This window comes from Carassius gibelio, chromosome B4 (assembly GCF_023724105.1).
Source record: "Carassius gibelio isolate Cgi1373 ecotype wild population from Czech Republic chromosome B4, carGib1.2-hapl.c, whole genome shotgun sequence".
Taxonomy (NCBI): domain Eukaryota; kingdom Metazoa; phylum Chordata; class Actinopteri; order Cypriniformes; family Cyprinidae; genus Carassius; species Carassius gibelio.
Genome location: NC_068399.1, coordinates 12,193,155 through 12,216,525, shown reverse-complemented (window position 1 = coordinate 12,216,525; position 23,371 = coordinate 12,193,155). Strand labels below are relative to the sequence as shown.

Below are 23,371 nucleotides of genomic sequence, written 5' to 3'. Positions count from 1 at the left end.
ATGACATAGGCGTCACTTTTTATGATTTAGCGCCGCCTGCTGGCAGAACAGTTATCTGCTGCAGATAGGACGTCTGATTCAATTCACTGAATCGTTTGGTTTCAAAGAACCGGTTCAAAAACCCTCCTGTTCTGACAGTTTAACTGATCCCATGTTTTGTGCTGGAAATCCTACACTCAAAGAAATAAAGGTACAAAAGCTGTCACTGGGGGTACATGCTTGTAAAAGAGTCGCTTTTATTACATCCAAGATATGTACTATTAGTACATAATAGGTGCAAAAGTGTATGTTTTGAGAAGGAGCCGCACCGGTTACAGCTTTTGTAACTTTATTTCTGAGAGTGTAGGCCTACCTACTTAAAAAAATATATATAATAATAAATAAATAAATAAAAACAGAGTTGCTTTTAAAAATAAACATGCAACATTACAAACAGTCAGCTGCAATTTAATAGGCTACATATGTTATTAGCAGACTTAAAAAATAATAATAATACATCTCGGAAATATAACAACTAGCCTATTGCCAGTGCCTGTGTCTACCAAAATGGATTTATCATATTTCTGTAAAATAAATTTTTGTAACGTCTTATCTCAGTCGATTTATGAACTTAAACGAGTCCCTTTGTGAGTGAGTCGTTCAAACGACTGAACCGTTTGACTCATTCATTAAAAAGATTCGACTCAAAAAGAATGACTCGGACATCGTTGGCAGAACTACAGCCGACAGAAAGCGCCACAGACAATTGGAACATCGTAGAATTTGTCAACTCTGCTTCTTAAAATAAAGTAAATAAACAAAAAACACAATTGAATAAAGCAGGCTAAGAAACAATTCTTATGCAATGAAATGACTTATGCAAAAGAAATCCCTTGATTTAATGTCATAGAATTAAACAAACGAACTTGAGCAATGCTATAAAATAAAAGTCAACGACCTATATTCTCGCAGCGAAGAGTGTACAATTCTGCAAACCGCACATCATTTCTTTCTGCTTCCTTCAGTGTGTGTGAGAGGTGTGAGGCGCGCGCGCGCGTCACGTGCGCGCAGGTCTACAGAAGTTCCATCAGCAGGCGTTCTTACTTTCAGAGTAGACTACTGTACTGAACAGCTGCCTTCATTTGAGCTGCACTCGGTAAGTGCTGTTTTTATACTCTGTATACGTTATACACGAACTTTCAAATTCAATTGAAGCTTGGTTTAACTCTAAAAATCAAAAAAGAGACAGACTGGCTGTCTGTCCGTGTTGCTGATGTAACGGTTGATGTCTGTCTAGAACTTCACTAATAAGATGTAGGCTACATCTTCGCATACATTATGCAAACTTATCCAGTTGTTCTTGTAGCAGTTGCAGGAAACCACAAAACGTAGAAGAAAACAGTGTAGAAGTAAAACCTAGCATCTGAGAACCTGCGCTTTAAAAAAAAAACGCCAGCCTATATTTAAAAGAAAACAACGTGTGGGATGTATCAAGCTTTTTTTCTTTTTTTTTCAGTTTTCAGAAAACATGTTTTCACACTGTTTTGTGTTACAATGCCCACACAAGTGTGGCAAAAGCTAGGGATCACGATCTTTTGGTGCAATTGGAAGCATAAGCCTGAATTGTAGTTTTTTTTAGAAGGATTTAGAGCTTGTTTATCCAGTATTTAAGCACTTTTTTTTTGCCTTAATTGGTCTATTTTAAGTCAGTTAAAACCTGCTGAACTGTAGTGGCTTTAGCTTGAATGCAGCCCTTGTATAGGTTTCAAATGATCTCAAATACTGCTCTTTCAAAGCATTGTGTTACAGTGTGTTTAAAGTATACGAAGAAGTATCAGATTTGGAGATGTTTCTCCAAAAATAAGACAAAATGAGTTGACGAAATGATGTTACTTACTGATGTTGACATTGTGCATCACATCAAAACATCCCTTCTGTCCTCTTCCAGTCAATAATTTGACAAAAGCTGCTGTTAAATTACACTATTATTGCTAAAGAATCCCATTTTCTGAAGAATTATGATTTAAAAGGTGCTTTATGTGTCTGGATTTCAGTGTGTGATGTTCGCAGACAAAGTTGTATGCAACCATCTATGTTAAAAACACATGCTTGGGAATAAGGTAATCTAAAAAAAATATAATAAAAAAAATCTAATAACCCAAAAAACATGAACATACTACCTTCTGTGGTGTGAATAAGAGGAACTGCAAATGTCGGGCACTGGAACATCTTACTCACATCAGAGTGCTATTTCCAACCACATTTTAACCAAGGGTACAAAATCATGTCAGTGTTACGTGATTCAAGTTAAAATTACTTACTGCAGTTGTTTCCAAGACATTTTTTAACCAGGACATTTCTGTGTTTTTCCTACTGTATATTGCATTTTAGAAGATACTCAGTTGTGTATTGTACTGAAGCTGAAGTGGCTTTAATCAAAGCTAATTATCAAACTGGAAAGCTGGTCACGATACTTCCTATTTTTATTGATGTTAATCAAAGGTTTATTTAAAAACAAAAAAGAGATGTGGCTGAAAGTTGTACTGCTCAGTGGTTATATGTTGACTTCTTTACAAAGGATAGCATGGTGCTCAACCTAAAACACGTATGGTTTGAGGAGTGTGTTGTGTTATTTCAACTGCCTTTCAACAACTTTGGGTTAAAAAAACTACGATGAACCAACATGTGCGAGAATAGCTCAATTACTCAATACCATCATCAATAACAGCAGATAACTGAATTAAAGCACAAGTGTTTTGAATGACATTTTTTGGCTTTGAAAAAAAAAACACATCGTGTGATTATGCTCGTTTTTCAGTTTTTCATCCTTTTTAGTAGTGACTTTACTTTTTTAGGGTTTAAAAGGCAGTGGAACAATGGCGCGTTGTGTAAGATGCTATCTAGATGTAGATCTGGTTTTTAGCACATTCGCAATAAGACACCATACAATATATAGTGCTAAAGCCTTGATTGTAAAAAAAAAACAACACTTCCTCTTCTGTTTGTTTATAGAAAATGCATGTTTTTGCCTTTACCTCGCAGACAGAAATGCACAACACTGTAGTTCTGCTTTTGAATGTAGAACTGTTAAATATTGACTCAAAACATTTATCAAGCATTAGACATTGTCATCAGTCTTGATTATGTTTTTAAAAGTAATATCTTAATTTAGTTTAATCTACATTAACATTCAAAATGATTTTTTTTTTCTAACAGAAGACTCTTATGTGATCATAAACAAAAACAGTGACATTATTGTATTAATATCAATACTGTAATATATTATTACAATTTACAATTAAATTTCTTTTTAAAAATGTAATTAAATTGTCATTTTTATCTGTGATGGCAAAGCTGAATTTTCAGCATCATTACTCCACTTTTCAGCGTCACATGATCCTTCAGAAATCATTCTGATATGCTGATTTGGCGATCAAGAAACATTTATTATTATAGACGCATATATACAGTCTATGAGACAGACACACACACACACACACACACACATATATCTATAAATGTAATTTGTAGATGTCAGTTTATGCGTAAACTACTGAACCATGTTTAATTAAATAATTTAATAAAAATAAAAAATAAATAACTTTTGATGTGGAACTTGATAAATGTAAATTAAAAGATGCATTCAAACTAAATGAGTATGTCTGGTATCAATGCAAAAACAGTTTCATATTATGCGACATTAAAACCTAAAAGGGTCTAAAATGATAAACTAACAAAAACACACGCCCAAGGATACCAGAAAGAGATGTGATGGGACTATCTTTAAACTGTTTAAAGAGAAGAGAAGGAGCGAAGAAAAGTAGTGCCATCGCAAAAAGACAATCTCAAAAAACATTCTTTATGTTTTGTATCAGAAGTGCTTTACATCTCTACTTATAAACACTTCAAGGTTTACATTGCCTGCTCACTTCCATAATATGTGGATTCATGTAAACACATGTGAGAGTTGAGAATGACTTTCTGTGGTGACTGAGCCACAGAGTCTTAAGTGTTGAACATGGACTATTCATGAGTCTAACCTCCCGAGTGGCTTGCAAAAGGTCAAATGTATTTGTAGTTCGGTCAGTCCAGGGTGTGGGAGTTCAATGGAGGCGTTTGTGGTTTGATCCCACACTTCTTGCACCCCTGCAGCTTTCACATGCTGGAATGGTTCAACCGTGTCGACTCCGGAGTCAGTATTGACCGCGCACGCTGTTTGATGAAGTAGCACCTTCATTGAGCCATTAAAGACTTACTATGAAGTTATGACATTAAAGTGTCTGTCTGTGTCCGGCTGTGTTCTTTCTTTGTCTTGTCTCTCTATCCTGGTAGCAGAAGAAGGTAAGATGGCCAGCTCGCTATCTGCACTGCAGTCCTTCAATGTGCAGGAAGTGCGGTTTGAGCTGTCACTCAAACGACAGGAAATACTTGGCAGTAACACATTTAGAGCAAGAAAGAGAGTTTCTAAGCCAGAGTTTTGAGAAACTTGAGTTAAGAAAAAAAGTATGTTAGTGTTGTACTGAAATAACATACTAAAATCTGGTTTTTAATTATATATATATATATATATATATATATATATATATATATATATATATATATATATATATATATATATAAATAAAACAATAATATTTTTATTACATTTTTATAGTTTCTGTTTACACATTGGATTATAGTTTATTTTCTTCCTACATAATTTTAATAATCTGTAAATCACTTACAATTCTTACATTATGATATGATAAAGCAGCTGAAAATGTGAGATTCTTAGCCACATGCTAGCAACCATCTAGGATTGTTGATTAACTAGTAAATACTTTTTTTTAATAAGTAAAAATTTGTGAGGCACTTGCAATGTAAGTAAATGAGCCAATCCTTAAATATTAGAATGCTCACTTTTTTAATAGTACAGCTACATGATGTATGGTTAATATTTTGAGCACAGGATTTTAATGCGGCACAATCACTTACTAACCAATTTTGTGTGAAATTATGTTCAATTGTACGACAACATAACGCTAAAAACCTAAAGTGAAGATGACTTTATACCAACACAACATCTTACTGCTATACAACTTTACAAGAAGTTTTAACAGAAGTCCTTTACTTAAATTTTCACATTTTTGTTTTTGAAAGCTTCCAAAATTGGCCTTATTCACTTGCATTGTAACTTAGATTTGTCTTTAAGCATGAATCTAAATCATTTAATGTCTTAATTTACTTTATGACCCAAATACTGTTGTTTGAGCTTAACCAGAATATTTTGTTAATAATTTTTAACAGTATTTCTTGGTTGTGGCATGTGGAGGGGAGTTAGTGCCACCATTTTCAAAAAAAAAAAAAAAAAAAACATTTTTTTTTGTAACATGAATATTTCGCACTATAACATACACATCAAGTCTGAGCAAAGTGTAAATGTATGACCACAACGTGTGTTTTAGTGGAATATTTTGTTGATTATTTTTAACACTATTTCTTAGTGGTGACATGTGGAGGGTAGTTGGTGCCACTCACATTTAAAAAAAATACAAATAGTTTCTTTTTTTGTAGCATGAATAAGATGCACTATAACACACACATCATGTCTGAGCTAAGTGTAAATGTGTGACCATGACGTGGTTTAGTACTGTATGTGACTCAGTAGGGAAGTGGATCCCGGCAGGCTGTTGGGATGGGAGTTTTGTATTTCACTTCTATTAATAGTTCTTTCTTTCTGGTTCTCTCCCTTCACCAGTTACCTTACAGCTTTCAACTGGTAAGTACTCTCTAAGTGTTTCTTGTGGTTCTGTGGTCCAACTGTTTTTAACAAGTCAGTGTGTTTTTTTTTGCTTAGTTTATGATATTGGTTGGAGTTAATAGGTGTCATGTTAATTTAAAGGGCATGTGTAATATGGAAAGAAGTTAAAGCGTGTCTTTAGCTGTGTTTCCATTAGACAGAGAGCATATCTGAATGATCCTTACAACCGGGTAGTTTATGCCTTTTTCCATCAGGGTTTAGTTAATGGTTTAATTGAACAGTATCATTATTACACTCTTAAAAATAAAGGTTCTTTGTTTATCATCAATGGTTCTTTGAAGAACTTTGAACATCCATGGAACCTTTCAAATGCAGAACAAGTTCTCCATAGTTGAAAAAAGGTTCTTTAGATTTTAAAAATGTTTTTTTAGGAACTGAAAGGTTCTTTTGGGAACCAAAAATGGTTCTTCCATGGCATCACCGCAACAACACCCTTTTGGTTTATGTGACTTTATTAACAACGACGAATGATTTAGAGTTGTATTTATTAAATTAAAAATAAAACTTGGTGTCATAACATTTTTAACCATTGAAAATAATTTACATATTTTCAAATAAAAATAAATTAAAATAAAGTGCTCGCAATTAATAATTAAATGTTATTCCTGCTAAAACTGCTAATATACCATACATAATATACCATGACTTTTTATACATTTACTAAGATTAATTTAATATAAATATTGTAATTTAATTAATTTGCTGTTTTTATTTCTTTATTGTTGTACTTTAATAAACTTGAATTTATAATATTTTATTCTTTTTTTGTAGACTGTTTAAACTGCTTCATCCCAACATCAGTCCTTCTAAAACAGTGGCTATAAGAGAGACGGATCTGATGGACAAAGGACAACTGTAAACACTTCGATTGAAAAAAATTTATACAATTAATTTGGATACCACGGAGCTAAGGACACCACCATTCCAGACTTGGCCCTCTACTGAGCCGCTTGAGATTTAAAGCCCATACATCGGACATCACAAATATGAAAACAAATACCAAATAGGAGTATATCACTGGACATAAGATCCTTACAGTGGAATTAAACACCATACTTTCACAGGAAACTGTATATCTGAGGCTGTTGCTGTTGGATCTGGGAGTTTACAGTCATGTCTCCATTCCTGAGGATTGGTTTTTCGAGTTTTGAGATGGACCCTGGGCTTGCCTACCATGAAGAAGTACTCAATCCATACTGTGCTGTCTACATGAAAGAGGCTGTGGAGACTGGTAAGAGATACTGCTGCTTTAAATATACGAGGATAGTTTACCATGAAATTGTGAAAAACATAGATAAACAACAGACACCACGGGCTAGTTTCTTTTATTAAGGGCATTTTTACATTTTTATCATCACTTTTTGTTATGAAGATAAACTTTTTACCATGCATTCAGTATTTCTTTTTGCCATTTTTTTTTTTTTTTTTTTAATTAAAAAATATAGATTTTAATATTTGTACATTTCATCTTATAGTTTTATCGGTTGCACTTTATTTTACAGTACGTGTACTAACATGTACTTATAGTGTACTTATAGTGTATTTATCTAAGAAAGTTCTGGTAACACAAGGTAACTACATGGGGTAGGGTTAGGTTTAAGGGTAGGTTCAGGGTTAGTACCTAGTTATTACATAGTTATTGTAATTACTATAATAAGTACATAGTATGTACATGAGGAACAGGACTGTAAAATAAAGTGCTACCGTTTTATCTATGTTTGTATCTATATTTCTACCCATGTACCACTTTTAATTTAAAAAATATAAATCTGTTAATAAAAATGAATAATTAAGTTTTAACTTAAAACTATGATAGTCTAAATTAATATAACTTAACTCTGGTGTCATTATCACAACAACCAACAATTTTGCTACGTTTTTTTCCCCAAGGTACTGTACTTAGTTATGAAGTAGACAACAGTGTTAGTGAAGAGTTTGATAATTAAATATGATTTATGTGATGTGCAAAGAAAATAAGTAAAAACCAAAGCAAATGTGATAAATAAAAAAAATGAATATTTCTATTGGCCATCAAACTGTAATTTTTGTAAATTATGCAAAAAGACTGAAAAAACGATTTATTGAAACTATTGTACATAAAATGCTATGATTGCAAAAAAAAAATAATCATGATGAATGCTGATTTCAGATGGTGGTGGAAATGGAAAATACAATAAATCAATCAAATACATTTGTGATGCATGTGTTAAAGTGTTACTTTTAAAATATCAATGTTAAAGAAACATTTGTAAATTTCATGTTAATGAAGTTTGTTTACTAAAAGTGTAAAAAGACGAAATGGCCCATAGTGGAAGAAACGCCCACAAGATCAACCTACACAGTTTTCAGTAGGTGAAAGTGTGTCAGGTCAGAATTGGTAACAACTTACTATTACTGAATGTTTTGTGTTTTGTGTTCGTGTCAATTCTTACCTTAAGGGAAGTGTGTCGTGAGTGTCATTATCAGTAAAAAGGAGTTATCTGTTTCTTTCCTGTTAAACATACTCTTCATGTTGTGATTCATAAAGCAAGTCTATATATCTATCACACACACACACACACATTCCATAATTTCAAATTAGGTGCTTATTCATTAAACTATTCAGCATCAGTTTATGAAGACAGAAAAAAGCCATATATGGACCCAAAACTGTTTTCATTATGTCTAATAGCTTTTGACGACCAAATATTCAACAATTCAAAAGCTTTCAAAGATGTTTTTATACGTATTAATGATTTTATACTTATTACTGTAGATACTATATATCTGAAACTTTACAAATTCTACAGAAATGGCTCACAAATTTAAACGTCATTATTTACACACCCTTGTAATGTTCCAATCCCAAATAACCATCTTTATATACATTTTAAACAATCTTCTGGACACCCTTTTCCAAATAAAATGAATGTGAACAGCTGCGTTAAAGTTTTAAAAGATTGTAAAAGACAATTAAAATGATCATACATAGTTTAATTAAGAGAATTGGTCACTGCAATGTTTCACTGCTTCTATACTGCAAATAATTAGAATGAATCAATTAATACAAAATTGATAAGAAAGTAAAGTGCGTATAAACACTTTTTTTTTTTAACTTTTATGCACCGTATATTTTACTTGCACGGATGTCCATAGCTGGTAAAATGCGTGTTTAAATGAGATAAGATGAAATGATAAGCAGTTGTACACACATGCATATTACTTAAACATGGCCACTAAGCAGTACTGAGCGCAAGGCTTTCCCAGCAACCCCTTTGGTTTCATTCTCTAGAACCGACCGCAACCACAAATACCTGTCAAAATATAAAGTGTCAACTCAGTTTAAACGCTTTTGAATCATCTACACTGTCAAGAGCGAGTCATATAAATGTCCAGTTTTTTTATGCATTTAATGTCAAATTATACTTTAAATGAAAGTGTTTGCGACCCATTTTAAGAAGTGAAAAAATTTTGTAAACAATAAATACATAGACATCCGTGTATGTAAATATATGATGTTTTTAAAATGCTCAGTTGTCAAAAACATGCAAACAGTAGGTAAGTTCAAATGCACTTTTGCAGAAATTGTTACTTTAGTAATTTGATTCTTCTTTATTTGCTTTTATGTATAAGTCAGATAAACTGTATATCCAATTTTTATTATTAAATGAAAGGGTTCACAACCTGTTTTAACAACAAGTGAAACAATATATTTTATTTCACTTAAAGAAACGTAGATCTAAACTTCATTGTATCCATTTATTGAAAAGTAGGCATTATACACTGAATGAAAGCAGGTGGTTGGAGGTGAGGGGAGGGGCTAAAAAAATAAGAGGACTTGATGATGTCAGCAAAAAGGAAAAGTCGTTTTAGGAATTATTTTGATGAAATTTTATGAAGACAAATGTGTTTTTTAAACATGGCTTGATGCTCCACGCGCAATAAGACCAGGAATATGCATTAAGAAAAAAACTGACCTGATTTTAAATGTCATGTTGACTTTAACTAAGGGAAAATGTTGACATTCTACCAAAATCGCATGGTTTCATTTGCATGGCCCTATATTTGTTTTCCTGCCATAAAGGCTGTCAGATTACTATCAAACAGAAAGAGCACTGTGCCATTTCACTAGTATTAGTTTCAGATCCGGTAAATCCAGTCCGAATGCTGTAAGTGATTTACTTGTGCTGATACTTTTAAAGCTTAGTCCAGTCAAACAGTCAGCAGTGTGGAACTGATTTAGAGATGTACTTGTATTGAACTTGTGTGTGTATCTACAGAAAAGGGTCAGATGTACAAACAGAAGCGGCCCACCATGTATCCCCCCTGGAGCAGCACTTTTGACGCTCATGTCCACAGAGGACGAGTAATGCATGTGGTGGTCAAGGACAAGACGGCTGAGCTAAAGACGGAGGCTACTGTCCAACTTGACACCCTCGCTTCACGCTGTAAGAAAGAGAATGGCAAACTGGAGATCTGGGTGAGAAAGCAAAATGGAAACAAATGCGTTACCAGTGCTGATATACAGTTCAAGGACAATTGAGCCAGTTTAACCTCTGTTATTGTTGGAATAAAAAGAAAAAACAATTTATATGCATATATACATATGTTGTGAAAGTATTAAAACCCTTTCATTTTTATCACATTTTGTTATGTTGCTGAGTTATGGTAGTTTGCTTTAAATTATTTTTCCCCCCACATTGTTCTACACTCCATACACCATAATGGCAATCCCAAAAATAGGTTTTTAATATCTTTGCAAATAAAAAACAAATAATTCCATTGCATACAAACCCTCTGTGAAATTTAGTTTAGGAATATTCATATTGCTTGTAGATGTTACTACACTTAACTTCAAATTCAATTGAATGGGTATGGCTTGGAAAGGCACACGTCTTGCATATCAGAGCAAAAACCAGGCCCTGAGGTCAAGATAACTTTCTGTAGAGCTCAGAAACAAGTTTGCGTCAAGCCACAGATCTGGGAAAGAGTTCCGAAAAAATTCTGCTTCATTTAATATTCAAAGAATCATGTGACCTTCATTATCCATAATTGAAGACGTTTGAAACAACCAGGACTCTTCCTTGAGCTGGCCTCCTGGTCAAACTGAGCAAACGGTGGAGAAAGGCCTTGTCTAGACTGGTGACCAAGAAGCTGATGGTTACTCTGGTTGATCTCCATGATAAAATTTCAAGATGGGAGAAACCCAAAGAAGGACAAACATCACTGCAACACTCCACAGATCTGGGCTTTATGATGGTGGAATTTGGAATTAGCAAAAAAGCACCTTAAGGACCCTTAGATGCTGAGAATCAAGATTATCTGGCCTGATGAACCTTATTTCCAAGCATGCAGAGTAGCATCCCACAAGTAAAGTGTGCTGGTAGCAGCCTCATGCTGTGGGGCTGTTTTTCAGTGACAGGGACTGAGGTACTCTTCGGAGCTCAATGTACCAAAATATAGAGATAGCCTTAATGAAAACCTAGTCCAGAGCATTCAGAAACTCAGATTGAGTACAACAGGACAGTAACCCTAAGCACACAGCAAGAGTGGCTTATAGACAACTCTGTGAATGTCCTTGAGTGGCCCAGCCAGAGCCTGGGACTGAACTCAATCAAATACAGTGAATGAAATACGTATTCGATCCCCTACCAACCAGTAAGAATTCTGGCTCCCACAAACTGGTTACAGTATGTGCTCATGTGGAACACAGATTAGTCGTGTCACTTTAAGAAGTTACTCCTAATGTCAGCTCGTTAGGTGTATAAGACACCTGTCCACACAATCTGTATCTTCCATTCCAACCTCTCCCACCACCATGGGCAAGACCAAAGAGGTGTCGAAGGATGTCAGAGAAGAGATTTGCACAAGGCTTGAATGGGCTATAAGGAGAGAAATGCTGACTATGACCCCAAGAACACCATCCCTACAGTCAAGCAATATTTCCGGATGTGGAAACATTATATTTTGGGGCTGTTTTTATGTTAAGGGTACAGGACGACTTCACCGCATTGAGGTGCAAATGGACGAGTCCATGTACTGTAAAATCTTTGACGAGAATCTCCTTCTCTCCAGAACTCTGAAGATGGGTCATGGATGGGTCTTTCAGCATGACAATGACCCGAAACATACCACCAAGGCAATATAGAAGTGGACATTAAGCACGTTAAGGTCATGGAGTGGCCTCGCCAGTCTCCAGACCTCAGTCCTTTAGAAAATTTGTGGAGGGAGCTGAAACTTCAAGTTGCCAAAAGACAGCCAAGAACCCTTAAAGGGGGGGTGAAATGCTATTTCATGCATACTGAGTTTTTTACACTGTTAAAGAGTTGGATTCCCATGCTAAACATGGACAAAATTTCAAAAATCAAGTTGTACGTTTGAAGGAGTATTTTTGTTCCCAAAATACTCCTTCCGGTTTGTCACAAGTTTCGGAAAGTTTTTTTCGAGTATGGCTCTGTGTGACGTTAGATGGAGCGGAATTTCCTTATATGGGTCCTGAGGGCACGTTTGCCAGAAGAGCACGCGCTCCCGTATAGCAGAGCACTGAGAGCACAACAGACTTCACTGATCAGAGCGAGAGCGTCGCGAAAACTCACAAAAGAAGTGTTTTTGGTTGCCAGGGCAAGACAACCCTGCACAGATTACCAAAAAAAAAACAGCATTAAGGGACAAGTGGATGGAGTTTACTTTTACAGAGCATCAACGGAGTTGTGCAAGTGTTTTTGTTTGTTCCCTGCATTTCGAAGATGCTTGTTTTACAAACAAGGCCCTGTTTGACGACGGATTTGCGTATCGTTTATTTCTTAAGGATGATGTAATCCCAATGAAAAAGGGTCACGATCGTGTGTTGGAACCGCAGGCGGTGAGTAAAACTGCTTCAAATATCTCTGCCTCGTTGTTAGTGCGTCCCCTCCCATGCCGGAGACCCGGGTTCGAGCCCCGCTTGGAGCAAGTCGTTGATGCTGCTCCTCTCATTCAGTTTCAGCCTCGGGATCTGATTCTGGATCATAAATAAACGGCTGAATCTGACTGTAAGCCAATGGTTTGTTTTGGATGATGGTTTTTCCCTCACGATAATGTCACAGCTTCCACATGCTCTCAACTCAAAAGCCTACTGGCGCTCGTGATTCTTTAGCTCCGCCCACACGTCACGCCTTCAGACGCTCGTGTTTTTCCGGGAAAAATCGGTACAGACTATCTTTCTCTTATGAATATAATAAAACTTAAGACTTTTTGGAGTTATGAAGGATGCAGTACTACTCTATAGGTACTCAAGATTAACAGGATATTGAGTGAAAACGAGCATTTCACCCCCCCTTTAAGGATTTAGAGAGGACCTGTATAGAGGAGTGGACCAAAATCCCTCATGAGATGTGTGCAAACCTGGTGTCCAACTACAGAAAAATGGCTTACCTCTGTGCTTGTCAACAAGGGTTTCTGCACCAAGTACTAAGTCATGCTTGGGGATGAAATACTTATTTCACTCACTGAAATGCAAATCGATTTCTAACCTTTTTAAAATGTTTGTTCTGGATTTTTTGGGTTGGTATTCTGTCTCTATACATTAAAATTAAACACACCATAAAAATGACAGACCCTTCATTTCTTTGTAAGTGGGATCAAACAAGGGATCAAATAAATATTTTCCCCACTGTCCCTATCCAACCTGACAGAGCTTGAGAGGTGAACAGGTGAGGTGAAGAATGGCAGTTAATTGCCAAATGCTGATGTGTGAAGCTTGTCGCATCATACCCAGAAAGACTTGAGGCTGTTCAGTTGCTTCAGCTAAGTAATGAGTTAAGGGAATGAATACAAAGTCATGACCGTTCTGTTTTTGCTTTTTTCTGTATTGTATATGGAGTGTAGATTGATGTGGGGGAAAAAAGAAATTTAAAGCATTTAACATAAGGCTGCAACAAATGAAGGGGTATGAATACTTTCGCAAGCCAATGTATAAGCCAATGTGTATGCATGTATGTGTGTGTGTGTGTGTGCGCATGCGTGCGTATATATATATATATATATATATATATATATATATATATATATATATATATATGTGTGTGTGTGGTGTGTGTGCGTGCATGCGTTTATATATGTGTGTGTGTGTGTGTGTGTGTATATATATATATATATATATATATATATATATATTTATATACATACTGTACTGTATATTTTTTATATATATATATACTGTATGTGTATGTCTACTTATACATGATAAATATACACAGTACACACAGATTATAAACAAAAACTTATTTTAGATGTGATTAATCGCGATTTACTAAAATCAATACAAATGGATGTTATAAACGGAATAAATATACTTTCAATTATTTAATAAGATTTATTTTTGTTTAATACAGGTGGAACTGAAGCCACAGGGGCGCTTACTTATGGAAGCGCGGTATTTTTTGGAGAGGAGTGGTGAGTATTTCTCTAATTCAGATCCACACACAATCTCAAACTTATTAATATTAGCATACTTCTTTTATTATGTTATCACGCTTTCATGAGGTGATGGAGCTTGATGGAGTTTTCAAACTTGGATCAGGGGACATAAATCATTTTTGGTGTTTTCATGTGGGTTCTTGTTTTTTTCTAAGATGCTGCGGGTCATGGTGAAGGAAATGGAGAAAGCGAACAGGAAAAAGACGGGGTGTTCGCACTGCATCACAGAAGAGGAGCTATCAAACAGGCCAAAGTTCATGTGGTCAAATGTCATGAGTTTACCGCCACCTTTTTCCCTCAGCCGACTTTCTGTTCAGTCTGCAAGGAGTTTGTCTGGTATTATGCACCATCTCAAATATTCATATTAAAACAAAACTTATTAAAAAATTACTTCTTTAAAGTACTCTGTAGATTCTAAACAGCCTTCGTAAAATAATGTGGGGTGAGATTTTATGGATTAATCTATCTATTTTGATTCGATCAGATGAAAATATGTAAAAAATATTGCTTAATGCAATAAAAATATGAATTGTTGTTATATTAACTGGTTTATCAACAGTTCAAGTTATGACATTTTGATGAAAGACAATTTTGTACACCGATAAACTGTGAACAGTTTAGCTTTTACCTTATGGCCTCTTTAAAACATCAGTCAATCACTGAATCAATCAATAAAAAATTAAAAAGACTAAAATACACTAAATGTAATAAAATTTACTCAACATAAAATTTTATATTGTGAAATACAAGTGTATATGTATGGTGGCCCAGTAGTTCAAAACACAACGTAAAGAAATCTCAATGCAGAAGACAGTTGTTTGTGTTGTACCAATTTTGCTTTGTTGTGGCTTGTTTCCGTTGCGTTGCGGCTTGTTTTTGTTATATGTCATTTTGTTATATGTCATACGTATGACATATAATTGTGAAAAATATCTATTCGTATATGTATATGCAAGAAAATTAGCACTGTATATTAGATTATACATTACATAAATATTTTCTTAATGGTTTCTTTTCCTACTTCAGGGGCCTTAATAAACAAGGATACCAGTGTCGACGTAAGTCATTTTTTTCACATCCTCATTGCTTTTCCAGTTCCTATACAAGTTTCCACTGAATCAGTGTCAGGACTCCTACACACTTCACTCTTCTTTCCCAGAATGCAATGCGGCCATCCATAAAAAGTGTATCGACAAAGTCATCGCCAAATGCACAGGCTCAGCAGTAAACAGTAAAGAAACCAGGGTAAATAAAAGGATCTTTTTCATCACCCTTCAATTCAATCACTTCAAGCACACAAAGTGTTTTGTTTTTCTCACAAAAGGGTTTCGGTGCCCTGAATTTACAGTAAGTCAGAGTCCTTTAGACATTTTGTGCAACTTTAAGCTAATTATAGTTTCAGCAAAGCTTTAGTAATCTGCAGATGAACGCATAATTATAAATATTTAAGAAAATGAAAAATGAGTCATCTTTTTGTCACAAACTCCTTCCTCTTTCAGTAATTGGTAGATGCCACAAAACACACATTTCCTACACTTTACTGAGTCACACTGAAAATAACGAATGGCGTTTTGAACATTTTCCTTGATGACCTGGTGTATCAGTGTGTGTAAAGTATGTTTTCCAGACTTAATATCTGTGTATATGTGTGTTCCAGATCCATAAGGAACGTTTTAAGATTGACATGCCTCACAGATTTAGAGTGTATAACTACATGAGCCCGACATTCTGTGAGCACTGTGGAACCTTGTTGTGGGGTCTTGCTCGGCAGGGCCTTAAATGTGAAGGTGATTCATTACACAACCACATGCCAACTATCAATGTCTAAGGGTCATTCTGCGTTTATTTTTGAAGTAAATATCTATAGAATTCTATTTAAAAAATGTGTTTAAATAATGTTATTAATAAAAAAAATTAATTTATGGTACAACACATAAACAGAAACATATATGCATAGACATATGTTAGGACATAACTCTTTTAAAGAATTCAAGTCTTTTTTCCATTTTTATTTTTTTAATCTGATATTTAGCAAACAAGAAAATGCCAGAAAAGTGAAAAAAGGAAGAAAAAAATGTGCTTGTTCACTTACAGAAAATATGATTGTCTTTTTTTGAATTAGATAATTTTAAAAATGTTAAAATGGTGAATATAATATGGTAACAGCTGATATGCAACCTTTTTAATAATAATAAAGAGAATAAAGACAAAGCGTTAAATAAAAATAAAGTTACCAAGTTATATAAGATATCTAATAGATATTAAAGTTGAGCTATGAGTTGACCATGAGCTATTCATTTCTTAAATATTTTTTTAAACATGTACCGTATAAGGAACTTTAATAAAGGATGCAAATGTTTTGTAGAATGACCCTTAAACATTCATAAGGCCTGTTTTATCATATCAAGTTTCTGAAATGTATTTTTTTCTATAATCATGTTTTATAGTGTTTTTTTTTTTTTTTACATAAATTTCAGTTAAATTTTTTGAACATTTTCTCTTACTGCAGAGTGTGGAATGAACGTTCACCATAAATGTCAGAGGAAAGTAGCAAACCTTTGTGGCGTCAACCAGAAGCTAATGGCAGAGGCCCTGGCTATGATTGAGAGCACTCAACAGGTTGGAAGACACATTTTTTTAACCACAGATGCTACACAGACTGACACAACATATAAAAATTGCCACGCCATTTACTATTGGCAAAGTTTAGTGGATGAAATCCAATCATTTCGTTAAGAATCCAGCGTGAGAAATTAGCGTGAGAGCTAAATATTTCTTTTGGACAAAGGGTTCAAGTTGGCTTTTGTCAAAATGTGACCCCATATTTAATTGTCTCTTATACCTGTACTTTGAGAAGAAACTGGATGACAAGTTCAACTCTACATGTTAAATGCTACCTAACAGCACATTGGTTTATTGGCACAAATATTTGAAAGTAACTCTGTCGCCCCCTTGAGTACTAGAGTTGGTTACAAGCTTAATGGGTAGCCATTTAGGATAGTTCATAGTTCACCTATTCGCCATACTGAATGAAAATTTTCAAGTTATGTACAATAGGACTACATGCTAGCATTGTTACGGAGTAGTTTTTTTTGTCTAACTCAACATAGTACACATGACATGAATGACCTAGATTATCATGTGGTTAATCTGACCGGATGTGTGCGTTTCTGTCCACAGCAGGCCCGCAGCTCTCGAGATAGTGAGATTGCTGGTCGAGAGGGTCCAGTGGGAGTGAGTCAGGCAGGGGTCGCTAGAGAGCCTTCAGGCCGCTTACCAACATCACCCCTGACGCCTGCACCACTGCTACCACGCAAAGGTAAATATCACATATGCAAAAATAAAACTCAGATTGGACGGTCGAGCTTGCTACTGACTAAAGATTAGTTTAGTTGGATCAAACTACTTCAGAAGGAGAGACGGGAAGTGCGTCTCAGTCAGCTACAGAGTTCAGTATTAACTACTCTGCATTGGGGCCATCTCTTGAGTTTAATCATTATCAAAAGTCTTTCAGTTAACCGGAACATGCCCACTCTAGAAATTACCAGAAATGATCTTATAAGGAACTAGGTAGCGATCAAAAGGAAGTAGACAATGAACTGGCTTCAAAGCTGAAACAACAGTAGACAGTAGCCAAGCTAACAACGTCGTAAGCACAAAAATTACACAGCGCTCAAAAGCAATGGGTAAAATATTCCATTTTAATTAAATGGAACTATTTTCTGTCAATATTTTAGTGATGGATGTACATTTCTGTAACATTCTCTGACATAATCCACCATAACATCTTTTTATATAGCCAGAATGACTTGTGATGCATAATTTATCATCTTCCCTTTGGATCAGATTAAGCATCTGAAGCATTCTTACGGTGCCTAAAATTTTGCTATGCCATGCAGTGTACTAGTTTTTGCATTGACTGATGACTGACTGATTGATTTAATGGATTAATTCTTGGTTCCTCCCTTCAGAGCATCAAGGTATTTCATGGAACACTCCGGCTGAGGGCCGCAGGCCAAGTCTTGAACAGTCTGAACCCCTGTACGCCACCCCACGCAAAGAGCACCACAAATTAAACCTAGAAAACTTTGCTCTGCATAAGATGCTGGGCAAGGGAAGCTTTGGAAAGGTAAGAGTAGTGTATTCAACTCACAGCAAACACATCACAGCAGTGAAATTCCATTTAAACTAAAGTATTTAGCCTAGAAATGAGACATCCTTTGATTCCATGGGTCAAACCGATATAAATAACAAATCAGGAGTGAATAACCATTGAATACTACTGTGAGGATGCCAAACAAGATACTAAACAGAATCTTGGCAAACATTTGCCATACTGAAACTGAACATTGTAACCGTTTGCAAGACTACGTCCTGAGCATACCTGACCAATTTGGATTTGGATGTTGAATTATTTTATGGAACTAGCTTTGGTAGCATTCATAGACAGCCGTTATATATGGCATGACTGAATTAGGCAGAACAAGACAACATGATTCTGAATGCATACTCATGTAACTCTCTATAAATCTTGCTTCTGTGCATACGTGTTGTAGGTATTTCTGGCCGAGCTGAAAGGCACAGGGCAGTTTTTTGCAGTGAAGGCCCTGAAGAAAGATGTAGTTCTGATGGATGACGATGTTGAGTGCACTATGGTGGAGAGGAGAGTGCTGTCTCTGGCCTGGGAACACCCCTTCCTCACACACCTCTACTGCACCTTCCAGACCAAGGTAACACAATATGATTTTGAGATTAAGCTATATATTTGATATGTAACTGGTTTTGTTTTATGGTTTTTAAAACATGGCTATGGTTTAATTATAATTTTTTTTTATACTATTAGGTAGACTTTTTTGTAAGGGTCTGCAGCAATAAGAAAGGGCCAATAAAGGGTTAGTTCAACCAAAAATGAACATTCTGTTATTTACTCACCCAAAGCCGTTCCATTTTGGGTTTTGTCGTTCCAAACCCATAGGACCTTTGTTCATCTTCAGAACACAGATTACAATATTTGTCATGAAATCCGACAGTTTTCTGACCCTCCATAGACAGCAACATAACTGAAATGTTTAAGGCCCAGAAAGGTAATATAGACATTGTTAAAATAGTCAATGTTTCATCAGTGGTTCAACTGTAACGTTATGAAGCAGCTAGAATACTTTTTGTGCACCTAGAAAACAAAAATAACGGATTCATTTGACAATTTCTTTTCTTTCGTGTGAGTCTTCGACACACTTTCACGGGTCGAGTAGCAAGATGCATGAGTTTGCATTCCTCTGCTTTTAAACAAGTGTTCATACATTTAAAGTTGAACCACTGATGTCACATGGACTATTTTAATGATGTACTTACAACCTTTCTGGGCCATATAAGTTTACAGTCTATGGAGGGTCAAAAAGCTCTCGGATTTCATCAAAAATATCTCAATTTGTGATCTGCAATGAACGAAGGTCTCACAGATTTGGAACAACATGAGTGTGAGTAACTAATGACAGAATTGTATATATTAAGGCTGTAATAATACAGCATAAAGTTAACAAACAATAAATAAAACTGTTGTTCAAGGCCTATGAATTGAAGTTATGGCCCTGAAATACTACAATATAAGATTGTGGACATTCCTCCCACCCCACGACACACACTGAGTCACACTCGCATACTGCGGTTTCTTTTGGCCGGACTGCACTGATCTGTTTTTGTACTGCTCTCTAAAGGAAAATCTTTTCTTCGTGATGGAGTACTTAAATGGGGGCGACTTAATGTTCCACATCCAGACCTGCCACAGATTTGACCTCCCACGGTCCACGTGAGACTCACGCAGCCCCCACAAACACACTTTAAAAGCTGAGACTCTGCCCACTCTTCTCTTCTCTGGGTTTCACTCTCTTACACCTCTTCTGTTCTCTCTGTCCATAGCTTCTATGCAGCGGAGATCGTCTGTGGGCTGCAGTTTCTACATTCAAAAGGCATTGTGTACAGGTATACACTACATTACATAAGAGATGCGCTAAAGACATATTTTTCAGTATTTCCATATATTTAATATGCATTTTATGCCTCCACAGAGATCTTAAGCTGGACAACATTTTGCTAGACATCGACGGTCACATCAAGATCGCAGATTTTGGCATGTGTAAAGAGAACATGTTTGGAGAAGCTAGAACGTGCACCTTCTGTGGAACACCAGACTACATAGCTCCGGAGGTGAGGATCGCTACCACACTATAATTCATATATATATATATTATTTTTAATTGTTTACATGTAAAAAAAAAAGATTGCACAAAATATAAATGCACACTGGATTTTTCACAGATTCTGCTTGGGCAGAAATATGGGACGTCTGTTGACTGGTGGTCATTTGGTGTCCTTCTTTATGAAATGCTGATTGGCCAGTCACCATTTCATGGCCAGGACGAGGAAGAGCTGTTTCAGTCGATTCGCACAGATGACCCGTGCTACCCACGCTGGTTATCTAGAGACGCAAGGGACATTCTTGTAAAGGTGTGTCAGAGTTCATGTTAAATAGAAGAACGCTTTACTCCGATTTGTGGGTCTGAGTTTGTTATACCTGGGCTTTCTGATTGGTTCTAGCTATTTGTACGAGAACCAGAGCGAAGGCTGGGTGTGAAAGGAAATATACGGCAGCATGCGTTCTTCAGAGACACGGACTGGAACGCACTAGAGAAGCGACAGGTGGAGCCGCCCTTCAGGCCTACTGTGGTAAGTTAATCACTGCCCTAAAAGACTGTTGTTCCGTTCCAAAACCTAATGAGCTGCCTACCTAGATAACATTTTAAAGATAACCGCGCTCTTCATACATAAGCTATACTCAGATGAATTGAATGCATCTTTTAAAATGCAATCCCAGAATGCAATTTTTTTATGTATATAAATATCTTTCTAGCCAGGAAAGTTTTTTTATATAAATACACACAGTTAAGTATTTTCACATTTTCATTAGTGACAGTAATGCTTTGGTAGTAACCACATCACATTACAGAATTTTAACTCGCATACTAAAATACTACTAAAACATATTAAAATACAAAAATAAATTGCATAACTGTACAAAAATAAAACTGTACAAAAATTTTATTTCCCCCGAATATGAGCATCATGTGTTGTTCCCTTTTGTCACTTCCGAAACAATGATGACATATTTCAGTAGTGACTGTTTCGGTAGTGACAATTCTATGGGATAACACCCAAAAAAGAGATGTCACTACAAAAACCCCAACAAATGTTTCAGTTGTGACGATTTTAGATCATTTTGAACCTAGCTCAAAGATGCTAATCAGCACATGGTTAGCTAGCACAGTTCTGAACAGTGGTATACAATATAAAAACTTGATGTTAGGGATAAATGTATGCTTCACTGCAGAAAACCGCTGTTCGGTAGCGATGCTCCTTAAAGTTACATACAGATTTTTCAGACTTTTGAACACATTTACCTCAAAATGCGGGACACATTTTTTTACACAATGTTTCATAATTTACAAAGAAAGTATAAAAAATAATATATATATATATCATTGTCATCATTTCATAAGCCACCTCCCAATTGAAAGTACCCAAGTAACGATGATTTTATTTATATATATAAAAATATACCAATACAAATATTGTGGGACGGCAGTTTGCACCAATTCTGTAGAATGGCCCATAATTGCAAGATTTATTTTAAATTATTTTGCTCTTTTCATAAGTCTTGATCAAACTAAAAAAAAAGTAAAGAATTGTGATTGTGTTTTTGAAAAGTGTTTATGGTTAAAAAAAAATAGAAGATGCTAAACATGTCTTTGATTTCCAATAACCACTATTTTAATTATAGAGTGTTGTAATTGTGTTATTGTGTTTTTAGCTTAGCAACATGCTAACACTGAGTATGTGTTTTTGAGAAATGATTACGATGATTTGAGTAACTTACTGTTAACAGGAGGCAGCCACTCACTGGATTTAGGAACCGAGTTGATCTTTGACTGACACACTAACTCTGTTTACAGAAATCAGCAAGTGACTGTAGTAACTTCGATAAGGAGTTCATAAACGAGAAGCCTCGACTTTCCGTCACAGACTGTATCATGATCAACAGCGTGGACCAGACCATGTTCAACAACTTCTCCTTCATCAACCCCGCCATGGCCCGCATCAAGAGCCCCTGACTCACACACAAACAGAAGACACTTGTGCAAATACTGTGAAAAAAGCCAAACCGAACGGCAAACACTCACATTAATAACATATCAGCCTCTAGTCAACCTCAGTTAATGCTATGGTTAGTAGATAATAGACACAGTTGTGTCAAATTATATAATATAATATAAGATCTTTAATGTTATTATGATACTATTTGGTGCCTCCTTGACTTTTTGTGAGGTACAATGCAAAAAAAAACATGAACTAGCAAAGTGAAAATGTGTTGGTTCTCAAAAGTTAACATGAATAAGAAAGTAATAATTACTAACATATTGTATTAACGAATTGGATTTTCTTTTACAATTTCCAAATGTACTTAAAACGGATTTAAAAAGAGATTTTTAATTTCTAACCTGAACGAGTTGAAGTGAATGAGGCTTGTCGCCTCCTACTGGTTTAATGATATAAAGGAAAAATAAATCATTATTTATGTGACAATAGTGATGAATTTGATATTTGAATTTGTACTTAATCTCATATTGTGATGATTTTTATGGTATTGGTTTGAAAAGTATTTTTATACCAATATACTTGTTTGTTTGTGCATCATGAAATTTATTGTATGTTTTCTTAGAATGAATATGCTGTGATGTCCGTATCTTTAATAATCATCTATTTTATTACGTGTCCCGCACTGAATTCTGAAGGCCTTGTATAGAGGTGTGAATAGTGGCAAAATATCATTGTGTAGCAAACTTTAAGTTACTGCTCGGTTAGGTTCGTATGTTCTTGGACTGTACAAAGTTATATATGCATTCTTGGAAATTAATGTGTGGTGCAAAAACACAATATATTTAGAGAGACAAAATGATGTTTTCTGTATAGTCAGCATTATGATTTATTTTGGGACATCTAGAAATGATTACTTATTATATATGTATGGTTATTTTACAGTGCATGGGAAATGAAAACCTTGAATAAATTGCCTTAAACATCAAATAAAGGCTTATTTCTTAA

General features: G+C 35.3%; 1 protein-coding gene across 2 annotated transcripts; it reads left to right on the top strand.

Moving 5' to 3' along the window:
* The first annotated feature begins 995 nt into the window (after positions 1-995).
* Positions 996-23,371, top strand: prkcq (protein kinase C, theta). 2 transcript variants are annotated; one of them, XM_052554701.1, is made up of 19 exons: positions 996-1,135; positions 5,717-5,737; positions 6,551-7,010; positions 10,039-10,238; positions 14,131-14,191; positions 14,371-14,551; positions 15,242-15,273; positions 15,375-15,460; positions 15,873-16,002; positions 16,725-16,834; positions 17,396-17,534; positions 18,187-18,344; positions 18,772-18,945; positions 19,930-20,021; positions 20,132-20,194; positions 20,281-20,419; positions 20,531-20,719; positions 20,810-20,938; positions 22,222-23,371. In XM_052554701.1, exons 3-19 carry the CDS (start codon positions 6,893-6,895, stop codon positions 22,378-22,380), a joined length of 2,160 nt encoding a protein of 719 aa, XP_052410661.1. In that variant the 5' UTR covers positions 996-1,135; positions 5,717-5,737; positions 6,551-6,892; the 3' UTR covers positions 22,381-23,371. The 2 variants fall into 2 exon arrangements, with proteins under 2 accessions (XP_052410661.1, XP_052410662.1); XM_052554702.1 differs by lacking the exon at positions 5,717-5,737 and having other exon boundaries at positions 999-1,135.